The sequence below is a fragment of the Neolamprologus multifasciatus genome, chromosome 9 (assembly GCF_963576455.1).
Source record: "Neolamprologus multifasciatus chromosome 9, fNeoMul1.2, whole genome shotgun sequence".
Lineage (NCBI taxonomy): Eukaryota > Metazoa > Chordata > Actinopteri > Cichliformes > Cichlidae > Neolamprologus > Neolamprologus multifasciatus.
Window position 1 is genome coordinate 448,258 of NC_140447.1, and position 12,884 is coordinate 461,141.

At 38.0% G+C, this 12,884-nt stretch overlaps 2 protein-coding genes across 3 annotated transcripts in view; both read left to right on the forward strand.

The window, feature by feature from the left end:
* The window catches only part of cubn (cubilin (intrinsic factor-cobalamin receptor)), an 82,441-nt gene extending 77,528 nt beyond the window's left edge, over window positions 1-4,913 (forward strand). Inside the window, exons 63-67 of the mRNA XM_085172218.1 lie at window positions 86-230; window positions 411-592; window positions 2,045-2,210; window positions 2,443-2,678; window positions 4,083-4,913. Of these exons, the coding sequence (XP_085028344.1) occupies window positions 86-230; window positions 411-592; window positions 2,045-2,210; window positions 2,443-2,678; window positions 4,083-4,190 (837 nt within the window). The 3' untranslated portion in view covers window positions 4,191-4,913. The remainder of the gene's footprint in view (window positions 1-85; window positions 231-410; window positions 593-2,044; window positions 2,211-2,442; window positions 2,679-4,082) is intronic.
* Window positions 4,914-8,259: 3,346 nt separating this feature from the next.
* The window catches only part of lama1 (laminin, alpha 1), a 37,235-nt gene continuing 32,610 nt past the window's right edge, over window positions 8,260-12,884 (forward strand). For both annotated transcript variants that reach the window (XM_085172276.1, XM_085172275.1), the window contains exons 1-3: window positions 8,260-8,469; window positions 10,609-10,779; window positions 10,964-11,076. In XM_085172276.1, coding sequence (XP_085028402.1) covers window positions 8,415-8,469; window positions 10,609-10,779; window positions 10,964-11,076 — 339 coding nt within the window. In that variant the 5' untranslated portion in view covers window positions 8,260-8,414. The remainder of the gene's footprint in view (window positions 8,470-10,608; window positions 10,780-10,963; window positions 11,077-12,884) is intronic.

Sequence of the window (12,884 nt, forward strand, 5' to 3'; positions counted from 1 at the left end):
ATGTTCAGTATGAAACCGCCTTACGGTACCAATATGTAGACTTATGGCGTTAGTATCATTCTAATAAGATTCTTGTGTTTTTCAGGGAGACTATGGGCAGTCTCATAAGCTCTGTCCATCAGATGGTCATCTACCAGACTTTTACAGTTATGGCAGAACAATGCATGTGCAGTTCAAATCCGACACCTTTGTGACAGGAAATGGCCTCAGCTTCACTTTTCAAATTGCCAGTAAGGAAGGAGAAATAGACCCAAAATACCCTCTTCAAATCATGCCTTTTTATTATTAATAAAATTCAAATGACTTTAAAAAGTGTACTTGCTTGTCTGTATCATCCATACGTATTAAAGTGATACTAATTGTATCTGGTTTCTGATAAGCGCTCTAACTATAGTTTCTGTGTTTTTCAGGCTGTAGCCGAACATATGAGCAGGAATATGGCTACCTGAAGAGTCCAGGCTGGCCTGACATATATCCCAACAACATGGATTGCACCATCATCCTAAAGGCACCACAGAACAACTACATCTCTTTCTTTTTTAACAATTTTGATGTGGAAAGCCATAGCAACTGTCAGTTTGACTATTTGGAGGTAAACCAAGCAATGTTAATGCAGAGACACAGACACTGTGTGTGTATGTGTGTGTGTATGCTTGCATGTGCCATTTAGAATAGAATAGAACAGAATAGAATAGAACAGAATAGAATAGAACAGAATACCTTTATTGTAGGGCTGCTCGATTATGGCAAAAATGATAATCACGATTATTTTCACTGAAATTGAGATCTCTGTACTGTTATCGCTACGTGTTGGATACACTGTGTATGTTAACGCAGGTCAACAGCAAGCCAAACTCAATTTTCATGAGCCAGGAAACTGAGCGTCTTGCTCCTTTATTACAGTCTTCTCGACGGCTTACAATCTTTTACAACTGTGGCTTGAATAGCTCGATGAAAATGTTGAGTGAAAAGCCATTGCTTTCGATGGTGTATATAAAGATTCAGGCCACAGGAGATGAAGTTTAAACACAGATAGGCAGGTTTTCTGTACAATGCTTTTTCCCAACTGACTGCAGCGTCTGCTTCCCACAATGCATTGCGAACACAGATTACTCCTTCAAAATAAGATACAGAAAAACTAATGCTGATTGTATAGAACATATTTTTAACTAAATGACTCTCTTTTTTAACATAAATTACCACAGATGAAATATGACATTTTATCACTAAATTATTATGAACCATTTTTTTAATCTTTTACTTGGGACAGAACAATCTCGATTATTTGACGATATTTATTCAACAATAACAATGTATTGAATAATGACTTTAAAAAATAATATAAAATAGTGCAAATACTGATAACAGTGCAAATGTTTGCAATATAAGAAATAAATGAAAAATGTAAATGTCTATGTTTAGTGAACTTTGCAGTGTTGCTCTGTGGTGCAGCTACTAGTTTAAAGTTTACACACTGTGTCTACTTGATCCACGTCTGACTCCGCGAACCCATAATGTTTCCACACCACTGAAGTTTTTTTTTACCTCTCTTTTCAACCAACGGCAGTCACTCTCCTCTCCAAATAACTTCTGCTTAGCTTTCCAAGCTTCCCTCGGGTCCTCTTAATTGTTGTGACACGTGTTCGAAATGCAGAGAGGTGCGCTCAATTTGCCACACGGAGCAGCGCGAGAGTAAAGCACGAGGGAGGGGCTAATAATCGGCGCAGTCATTTTTAGTGATCGTTGAAAGCCCAGATCGTAAACGTGATTAAAATTCGATCAATTGAGCAGCCCTATTTTATTGTCACTATCGGATGTACAATAAGATACAGAGCATCTCCTACTCAGTGCAAGAGGAGAAGGACAAGAAAGGGGGTGTGAGGTGCACAGTTTCTATTCTATTCTATTCTAGCATGCTGTTCCGATGATTTCCTTCATTCCTTCATATATTATAGAAGTGTCAGACTGAGTGTAAATGTCGGTTGGATACCGTATTCTGTGTGTGATATGTTTTATCCTCGTTTCCATGATTTTCATCTCTCAGATCCGTAACGGCAGTACAGCAGACTCACCACTGATTGGCAAGTTCTGTGGAAGCACTCTGCCAAGCCCTGTCTTCCCACAATCCAACCAACTCTACTTACGCTTCAAAAGTGACTTTTCACATTCTCGTGATGGCTTTGATGCCACATGGACATCCTCCCCTCAAGGTCTGAACTGAACTGAATAATATCAGGGGCTTACAAGTTATTTTTTTCTTGTTGGCATGACCAACTAAACAGGATTTTTTACTATTACTTTTACTCTTTTATACATTTGACATCCCTCCTTTAAGCTTTTAAGTCAACATGTATTTAGAATTTTAAATCCTGCTCTATTTAGGAGCTATAAGATATTTTTAGTAGTAGTCACTCTGTTCATCCCGTCTTTTATTTTAACTAGGTTGTGGTGGCACTCTATTTGGAGACCAAGGCTCATTCGCAAGTCCAAACTACCCTGGAACCTATCCCAATAACACCCATTGTGAATGGAGCATCATGGCACCAAGAGGCCGTGTTGTGACCATTACCTTTAACCAGATCAGTATTGATGATCCTGGAGATTGTCAGAACAACTTCTTGAAGTTGTACGATGGCCCAGATACCTCTTCACAGTTTGTTGGACCTTACTGTGGTGCGGTATGTTAAAGAGCATTATTGTAATCTTGACATAATACGTTTTTTATACATTTTACTGCATTGCATATGTCAGAAAGATTTTACGGACTTAGCGTTCCAGATTAGGTACGAGTGATCAAAAGCTCAGAAGAAAGAGACAAGTCAAACCTGTCCTATTCAAACCTCCGACATCTAGTGTCTGGTGTTGTCTTTGTTATGGACCTGTGTGTTATAATAATGCTATTATTTAAAGAGCATTATAAGGGCTTCACAAAATAGGTTAGGTGAGTCTGGTCAGGGTATTAACAATGTCGAAATAAACTATTAGGCATAAATTTTTTAATGGTAATGTAGCTATAAAAAGCTATAAATTGATTACTTGGGGTAAAAAAGTCCTCATAGCTGAACACTCCACTTACTGGGTCCATTATGTGGTTGTATCATTCTGTCATGAAATGCAGAGCGATAGGACCCAGACTGAGACTTGTAGTTGACACAAGACAAGTCTTTATTATGGCTAATATTGTCCAGATCACAAATTTATCAAAATTCCAAAAAACAGCAAGCACCAGGATAACAGTGTCAAACAAATAAGATACATATTTTCAAAACACTGTGTCTCTGAGACTTTCAAACCCCAAAACATGTCAATGGTGGTCAATGGTAACTTTATTGTCCCTAACGGGAAATTGATTTGCAGTATGTCCGTACAAACAAACAAACAGACAACCAACACATCATATACACTCACCAAAATAATATAATATAATATAAGCCTGAGAAAACAACCTAGATTTTTCATCGAAAAAGTGCAATGTGCAATGGCAACAACACTGGTTTAGTGTTATTAACTATGATAATAGCACTAGGTACAAAAATAAGTTAAAACACTGACAGACAGAGACAACCTGCTGGTCGCTGCAAGAGCAGCGCCCCTGGTGTTGCACCAAAGTAACACGTTTTGAAAGTCCATCTTTCACCAGCTGAAAAAAAATGCTGTGATTGCAGCCGTTCCCTCTTTAACTCTGACAGTTTGAATATTAACAATCACAAAACGAATGTCTCATATTTAGGTGGTTTTGTTAGTTACAGTCATTGTGCAGCTGTACTGTTTGTAAAATTAAAATAACAAAAAGTTCAGATTGAGTGTGCAGTATAAGGTAATTAGTGTACTTATTTACCTATTCATTTTGCAATAGATTATGGTGTCATGCAAAAATAATATATAATTTGAATTTTTTCTTCAGTATTTAGAGTTCTATTGTGTTCATTTCCATATAGATTTAATGTTTTCTTTGAATTCTTTGTCAGAATAAAGCACAGACATTGTACTTTGGTAATGTGTTGTTTTTTTCCTGAGTGAGTCACTGTTGATAGTTTCAGTATAAAATGTAAATTTCTCCTATTTCTGTGTTGTTTGTTCAGGAAACCAACATTGCTCCATTCACAGCCACTGCCCACCAAGTCTATGTTGTTTTCCAAGGCCAGTACTCCACCCTACCTTCAGGATTCAGACTCACCTGGACCAGCTGAGAGGATGCTCTTTCTTCATCTCTTTTTCTCTCCCTCACACATACACCATCACTAAAGCTATGTTATAATGCCGTGTTATAATAAATGTATAATTCAAGAAATGCAACAGTGTGCTCAGTCATTTTTATATCAGGTGCTGCTTGTAAAGCAGAATGCTGCTGCATCACCCTCACTCACCTGCTGATGAGTTAGATGTCACAAACCACACTTATTTTCGACATGGTGACAAATAAAAGTGTCAATCAAATCAACATGCTTTAAACATTAATAATGACAGCTTTGCGTATTATATTTGTTTTATTGGTTCTCATATTTTAGCAGTGATAAAGATGTTTGTCTAGATGTTTATTGGAAAACTTAAGACAGGCCTGTGCATGTGCCCCTTTGAGAAGAGGGATCTTGCAAGCAATTCAACATTTCAGTCCATAATGGCACAGTTTTGGGCTGATCTCATGATCATCATTACCCTGTGAGGCAACTCCAGACAAATTGTCATGGTTTGCTGTGTGGCCAGCAGGATGTAGGACCCAAAAGCAAGACTCATGGACAATGAAGGAGTGAACTAAAGAAGGCAGCTTTATTTTGACTGTAAATGATTCTTCATACAGAAAACAAAACCAGGAACTAGAAATTCAAACTAAACTACTAAATACTGAGGGCTAAAATACACAGCATAACAAGAGGATGGGGAAACATAGCTGGGACTAAAACTCAAAACACTGAACACAGTGTTTTGAGTTTTGGGGTGGCTGTAGCTCAGGTGGCAGAGCGGATCAGCCACTAAAGCCACCAGAAGGTCGGTGGTTCAATCCCAGGCTGCTCCAGTCTGCATGCCAAATATCCTTGGGCAAGATACTAACCCCATGTTGCTCTCTGATGCATCCATCGGAGTGTGAATTTGTATGAATGTTAGATACTTAGCACTTAAGCTTAGAAGTGCTTGTGTGAATGGGTGTGATTGGGTGAATGAATTAGCTGTATAAAGCGCTTTGAGTGCTCGGACAGAGTAGAAAAGCGCTATATAAGAACCAGTCCATTTACCATTACAGGACAGGGACTATCAAAGTAAAACAGGAAACACATGGCAGGCACAGAGGAACGGAGCACAGGGACAGGACTGACTGGGGAACAAGAAAATAAACATGAAGACAGAACTAAACCTACACTAAACACGAGGGGCACAGGAACACAACCCAAGAACTAGAATTCAAGGAATACTAGAAAACTTAGGGAGCTAAAAGTAACAGTGATGAACCATGATGAAATCAACACTTGGTCACCAATGCAGGACCGTGACACAAATGGTCATTCTACATTTCTTTTATTTCTGAAGAATCGTACTAACAGTGGTCATTTTCTCACCAAGCTTCTTGTTGTGCAGGTCCCCAGTCTTGTCGCTCATGTCCTTCTTAGTTTTGTAGTTTTACCCTTGGTGGTGAAGAGGTTGGAATGGAACAAATTGTTTCTATGGATAGAAACTTTCTACACATAACGAGCTCAGGAGTGTCTGCAACTGATTGATTGACTGATTGATTATAATGTAAGTGCCTGCTGAGCACACAACCAATCTGCTGGAGCCAGAATTCTGGCTGGACTGCAGGGGATCGAATAGTTATACTTAATGACACACAAATTGATTTATAACTTTTATGTAATGTGTGTTGTCTCTCTCCATTACAATGAAACTACCACAAAACTAGAGACTTTTGTTTTGTTTTTGTAAGTGACCACTTAAAAATTCAGCATGGGATCAAATAATTAGCAAATGTTTAGCAAGATGAAGTAGTTTGTTGCTAGTTTTAGTAAAGGAACAATGGTACTATTACTTTTTTTCTTAGGTCAGGAAGGAGCACCGAAGGGTAAAGTTGTTCATGCAACGAGCAGACAAGATGCAGCACAAAAACCATGAAAATGTTTTGTCAGTTTGCTTTAAAGTGGTCACTTTTGTTTTGTTAGGCAGTGGAAGAACTGGATTTGTTTTTTCTTTTTTTGTTACAAAGTTAAAATATGTCAAGAAGGCAGGTTAACATTAATCCTATAATATTTGTTATCTATACATAGTTTTAACAGCATCCACTTCACTGTTATATAAAAACTAATGTAAATCAATGCATATCTTTACTACTAACTCCCAAAAAATGCAGCTCTGCGTCTTTTTATTCACAAATTTTAATTGCCTTCTAGCACTTTCCAAAGTCTGCACGAATCACGTTATAATCTGCCCCATGCTGAGCCGCAACTGATGCAACACTCACTACCTGAGGGCAGTGTCATGACTCAGACGAGAGCAGACATCCAGACATCTGAGCTATCACAGACTCATCATTTTAGAGTTAGTCACATGTTACACAGTGACAACTTTGTTAAAGCTCATTCAAAGATTGATAAACAGGAAAACACCTCAAAAATCATACTCTGAAAAAGATTTTTACATATATTTACATCATATACTTCAGATAAAGTGAAATGTTTCACTTTGAAATAGTTTTTAATGAATTAATTTAAATATTAAATGATAATGGGTTATAGTTCGTTATAGTAAGTTATTTCCCAAACGTCATCGACTTGGGGTTATGGTTGGGCCTCTTGTTGGCAGTCCCATTTCACTGGTCCTAACACATTTATCAGCAGAGTCAAAGGTCAGCAAAATTTTATACAAATAAACCATTAAAAAAAGTACACTTGACAAGTTGTGAACTGTTGTGAAAGACAAATACCTACTATTATTATATATGACCTAAGTATTATCGGCAGGCACCAAAAAAGTAATAACCAGATGATGGTTGTGTGTGAAACATTGACAGAAACTGTAGAGGAAATATAAATAGTAAAAACACAAATGGTATAAAGGGGAAATATATGTGTGTTTTGCTCACCTGTAACATTCTCAAAATTACAGAAGTGAAAAGCAATTAAACTGGTGAAACAAAAGCCTGAATGATATAGTTGTACCCCCTGATAGATGGTACAGTCTGCCTGTCTAGCAATGAAGACAATGCTTTGGAGCTTCTGCAACGAAGGGGGGCAGTTAAAGGAACAGGCTGCTGTTTTAATGCAATTTAACCTTTTCCTTCTTTCAGTTTAAACTAGGAAAAACTCATTCTTCTCCTCTGCTCTTTACACTGTAATAATTATTCTCATGTTTTACTTTTAATCCAGAGCTCTTGGACCTACAGATTCAGTGGCAGTCACTGATAGGTGTAAATGACCTGAGGGCTGGAGCAGCTTTTTGTCTTATCTTGGTAACTTCAGGGTTAACCCGGGGTTCACGTCTTATTAGGGTATAATTTATGCTGCAAACCTTATCGGCTCCAGAGCGAGTTAGACTAAAGATCAGCAGGTTTGAAATCACTGTCTACTGACCAATCAGTTCCCTAGAAGATAGCGGCAGCATTCCTTGGACCTCTGTGTCCAGAGGGCCTAAAGTTTTCCAGTAGCATCATCTTTGCATTTCCCGGATGATCAGTGACAAATAGGAATTCTTAGAAACAACTTTATCATCAAACTTTTTATTTTATTGTTGTATCAACTTTACTATGCTCCACACTATTAAACACCACCAAGGCTGCACCTGAGAATTTTTGTTTTAATTTATTAAAACATTCTCATTTATAGTCTGTCAGATTCTCTGTGTCTTAATGGTAAGGCTATGATTTTGTTAAGTGTGTTAACTTACATAGTTGGCCAATATGCTATTATTGTAGCTGCTCTTTTACAGTCTCATGACCTAAGTGCACATTGATACTAAACTGCATGATTTTCATCTCACATCAGTGATTTTTTGAAGAAGCTGTGTTGCTTTGATTCTGTTTAATTTATGTAACAGAAATAAAATCCTGCAGGACCCAGTAAACAACAACATCTTGTAAACAACCGCCAACATTAAATAGAAAATAAATGAAGCAAAGAGTGTTTACAGTTTCTCTTTTATTGTTTACATTAATGCTTAAAAAAATGTACAAAAAAAGGCCCTTACCACCCTCCCCCAAAGATCAAATGGTACATCCCCCCCACCCACCCCATACAAGCCCTTTTGGGCTGAATGAATGAGAAAGGGGTTAGGGGGAGGGGTAGTGTGAGTTGGAGTCACTGTGGTGTTCAGGCACTCTGCAGCAAGCATTCCTATGAGCCACATTGATTCTACCAGTTAATTCTAGTTCTGCTGCATGGAGCAAACACTCGCGAAATAACAGCGACACTCAGATTTGACTCAAGGGTGTGAGGATGAAAGTGCTGCTGCTTTTGTTGTTGATGGGGCAAGCCGCCGCTCAGCAGAGAGGTGAGACACCTTTTTGAAAACTTTGCTGAGTTCTAACAGCTGCTTTGAATTCTTATTGTCAAGAACCTTCACAGATTCAAAAGATCTCAGAGAGGAACACTGAAAAAGTTTTTATTTTCAGGGTTACACATCTGTTTAAGCACTGTTGAACCCATCTCAGCTCTGCAGCCTGATCAGTGTGATTAGAGCTGGCTCTAATGTTGATGATTTAAGCAGAATGAACTTTTATTCTTGTTTCCCAAACTAGTTTGAAGGTAGTATTCTGCTATAGTTTAAAGTATGTTTCCCTTTCATCTGTGTGTGTGTTACTGTTAAAACAAATCACATGTGCATCTTTGAGTCCTTGAGTCTTCATGCACTTTTGAATAGTGTAATGTAGCGAACATGCTACTGTTATCTCTGTTTTGTCTTCGGTCAGGGTCAGTTTGTTCTGATTTAAGGAACATTTATGCACACTGACCTCTTTCTGTAAAAGTTTCAGTCAGCAGACTCGAGACAAATAACTTTGGGATTAAGCTCCACTTTTCCATCAGAGGTCAAATATCTGGAAATCTGATCTGGATTAAAGCTTGAGCACCTGTGATGTCTTTATCAGCATATTCATCACCCCGAATCTGTTTAGGCATGCACTTTTACTTCTCTTATCACTGGCTCATGAATGAATCAGTGGAACAGTGTGTGTGTGTGTGTGTGTGTGTGAGATAAAAGACAAGGAGAGAATTAGTGTTTACAGTCACACTCTTCTCTCCTTCCTCACTCCCCAGAGATCACCACCCCCAAACACACACAACACATATAGACAAATCTCTACAACCTAAATACCTCTGTGTGTGTGTGTGTGTGTGTGTGTGTGTGTGTGTGTGTGTGTGTGTGTGTGTGTGTGTGTGTGTGTGTGTGTGTGTTGGGGGAAGGGTGACAGGTCATCCTGAACCTAAAATGGCTGACTTAACACATCCCAACACACAAACAGTCAGATGTAATGTTTTGTATGTAAAATATATAAACTAAGTGCTGAACAACATTCACTGCAAGGTACCAGCAGCAGCAGCATTATAGCAGAATAACAGTGACAAAGCATCACACACAGTGGACTCATATAGATCGCATATTTTATTAACCCCTCCACTGTTGTTCGATTCTGTCTCGCCTTAAATAATTTGCTCCAATCAGACTTTGCTTCCTCGTATTTGAACCCTGAGGATATAACATCTCTCTCTCTCTCTCTCTCTCTCTCTCTCTCTCTCTCTATATATATATATATATATATGTGTGTGTATATATACATATATATATATATATATATATATATATGTGTGTGTATATATACATATATATATATATATATATATATGTGTGTGTGTATATATATATATATATATATATATGTATATATATATATATATATATATACACATATATATATATATATATATATATGTATATATATATATATATATATATATATATATATATGTATATATGTATATATATATGTGTGTCTGTATATACTAAAAGATATTGAAGAATGAGTCAGTCAGAAAAGAAACAGATCAACCTTTGACCTTTGACCCAGATTGATTTTCAAAAAACAAACACATTTTGTTAAATTTTTTTCTGTAACATGTTGTGTTACAGGCATGTTGGTTCATTTATCTTTGTTTTGTTCAATACTAAAAACTTATGCACACTGTTTCAGAGTCCCATGGTTCTTAAATTCAGATTTTTAACCAACACAGCGAGAATCTCAGTGGGAAACTGCAGCTGAGTCAATAGACTGTGTGTGTCTGTGTGATTGGTGAGGTGGTAGGCTATGGGGGTTGATGGGTTTCAGTAGTGTCTGAGAGACTTTACTTGTTTATGGCTCCAATATATTTGATGTCATCACTGAGTATCCATTGAGACCGCTCACCTAAAGATGCAAATATTCTGCTGTTATGTGAGGAGGTTTCAAAATAAAGGTTATAGAGTAAACATTCAGAATTGTCTTTATTACAAAAACAAGTCATGATCTCACAAGAGTAACACCGAGGTTTTAGACAGTGACTCATCTGAGAGCATACCTGTAAAAAGACCTGAACTAATCTATTCATTCATCAGATCACTAATGTCTCCCCTCATTCTAATGTAACTGTACTACAGGTCTGTTTCCTGCCATATTGAATCTGGCCAGTAATGCAGTAATCAGCAGTAATGCAACATGTGGAGACCCAGAACCTGAAGTCTACTGCAAGCTGGTGGAGCACGTTCCAGGACGGAGGATAAAGAACCCACACTGTCTCAAATGTGATGCCAACTCCGTTCTGTCCAGAGGTACGAGACATCAAAGGTCCAGTTTGCTTTAATCCAGAACCAGAATCACACAGATCCCTTCAAATTATCCAAATGAATTCACATTTTACCTTCAAATTAAACATTTTGCAGCATCAGTAAAGTACCATTTGCACTTAGCTATAAAATTCCAGTGCACTACTACAGTATTCATCTCTGTGTGCAGAACGTCATCCAATCACAAATGCTATTGATGGAACCAATCGGTGGTGGCAAAGTCCAAGTATCAAGAATGGACAACAGTTTCACTGGATTACCATCACACTGGATTTGAAACAGGTAACACAAACACAAGTGAGACCCACACAGACTAAAACATAAAGAATGATCACAGATAAAAATGCAACCATTAGAGGAAAAATATCAAGAACAGCAACTCTAATATCTGCTGATATTTACTTAGACTCCTTCTGTTCAATCAATCTTTCCATGTTAACTTCAATAATGTATTTTTCTAAACAATCAGTGTGCCGTTGAGACCCCATTAATTAATACCTCAGTTTTAAATATGATTAATATTTCTTTATTAACGAGCTCCATACAAAGAGGTTTTAAGGTGTCAGTAATTAAAGCATTGTTAAGCTGTCGCTTAATTCACTAACTATAAACCAATTTATGACCTTTCTTTACTCAAACAGTTGACTCGTCATCATCAGTGTAAGCCATGCACACTTGACATGTTCCTTTTCAGGTAGAGAGCAAAATGTGTTCTTCCATCAATTAGGGCAAGTCATACAGGTGTTGGAGGGAGGGAGCTTTGGATAGCTTTATATGGCTTTAACAGCCAGTGTTGGGGAATAACGGAATACATGTACCGCCGTTAGGTATTTAAAATACAAAATGATTAACTGTATTCCGTTACAGTTACCGTTTAAAAAGGTGGTATTTAGAATACAGTTACTTTGTTGAAATAAATGGATTACACGGCGGTACTTCCCTGTTTCATATTGTGGCGGGTCAGGCCTGTTTGGGTTTTGTTTGACAGCTACGTTCTGTTGTTCCAGGCGGCAGCGTTACGGTTGCCATGGTTACAGGGTGACGCTCTCTCTCTGCGTGTTTCCTGGGTGAGAGAGGCCTTTTTGTTGTTGTTGTGCTAAGCTAATAGGCAGAATGCTACAGGTATAGCTCTAAAGAATGTAGCATCATAGGCAGTGTAGTCCGTGCTGCAGGGAGAATGGACTGCCATACCCGTTATGTGTCTGTGAGTGAGGGAGGGAGAAAAAGGAAAAGTACGAGCTGTCATGAGCAAAAACGGGAGCTGGAAGCATGTAAATATAATAATAACCACTGCAGCCAAGAAGAGTGCCTGACGAGCCCAGTTGTAAGTAAGCTATTAAGACTCGACTGTACACCGTGTTCGTGTTTTCCTCCAAAAACAATAAGTTCCGTTGGAGCAGCCTTTCAATGCCTCTCTCTGTCTCTCGCTAGCAAAGTTGATCCAGACAACAAAGTAAAGCTAGTTACGAGCCCGACACAGAACCCACCGTATTAGCCAGAGGTCCCTTTACTACGGTTCGGAGCCGCGGACCTTCAGTAACAGTAATAAATCACAGCAATAGTACATTCATGTAGTTGTAAACAGCATGATAATATATTAAGTAATCCAAAGTATTCAGAATACGTTACTCTCATTGAGTAATGTAACGGAATACGTTACAGAATACATTTTGGGGCATGTATTCTGTAATCTGTAATGGAATACATTTTAAAAGTAACCTTCCCAACACTATTAACAGCTGCATTTTGTATTTACTTTATGGCATCATCTTCTCTTTCCCTTTACTCCTAACTAGTTGTGGCTGGTGGCTGCCCCTCCCTGAACCTGGTTCTTCCTGTGAACAGGGAGTTTTTCCTTCCTACTTTCACCAAGTGCATGCTTATAGGGTTTTTCTTTCTTTCTAATATTCACCTTGTTAAATAAAGCACCTTAAGGCGACTGTTGATGTCAAATGGTGCTTTATGAATAAAATTTGAAAAATGAAAGTTTTGCGTTTCTTTTCATGACCAGAGGGGGCAATAAAAGCACAGAGGAACACATTAACCAGATGAACAGTGCCAGTATCCTCTGTTCTTTACTCAAAGTCTTT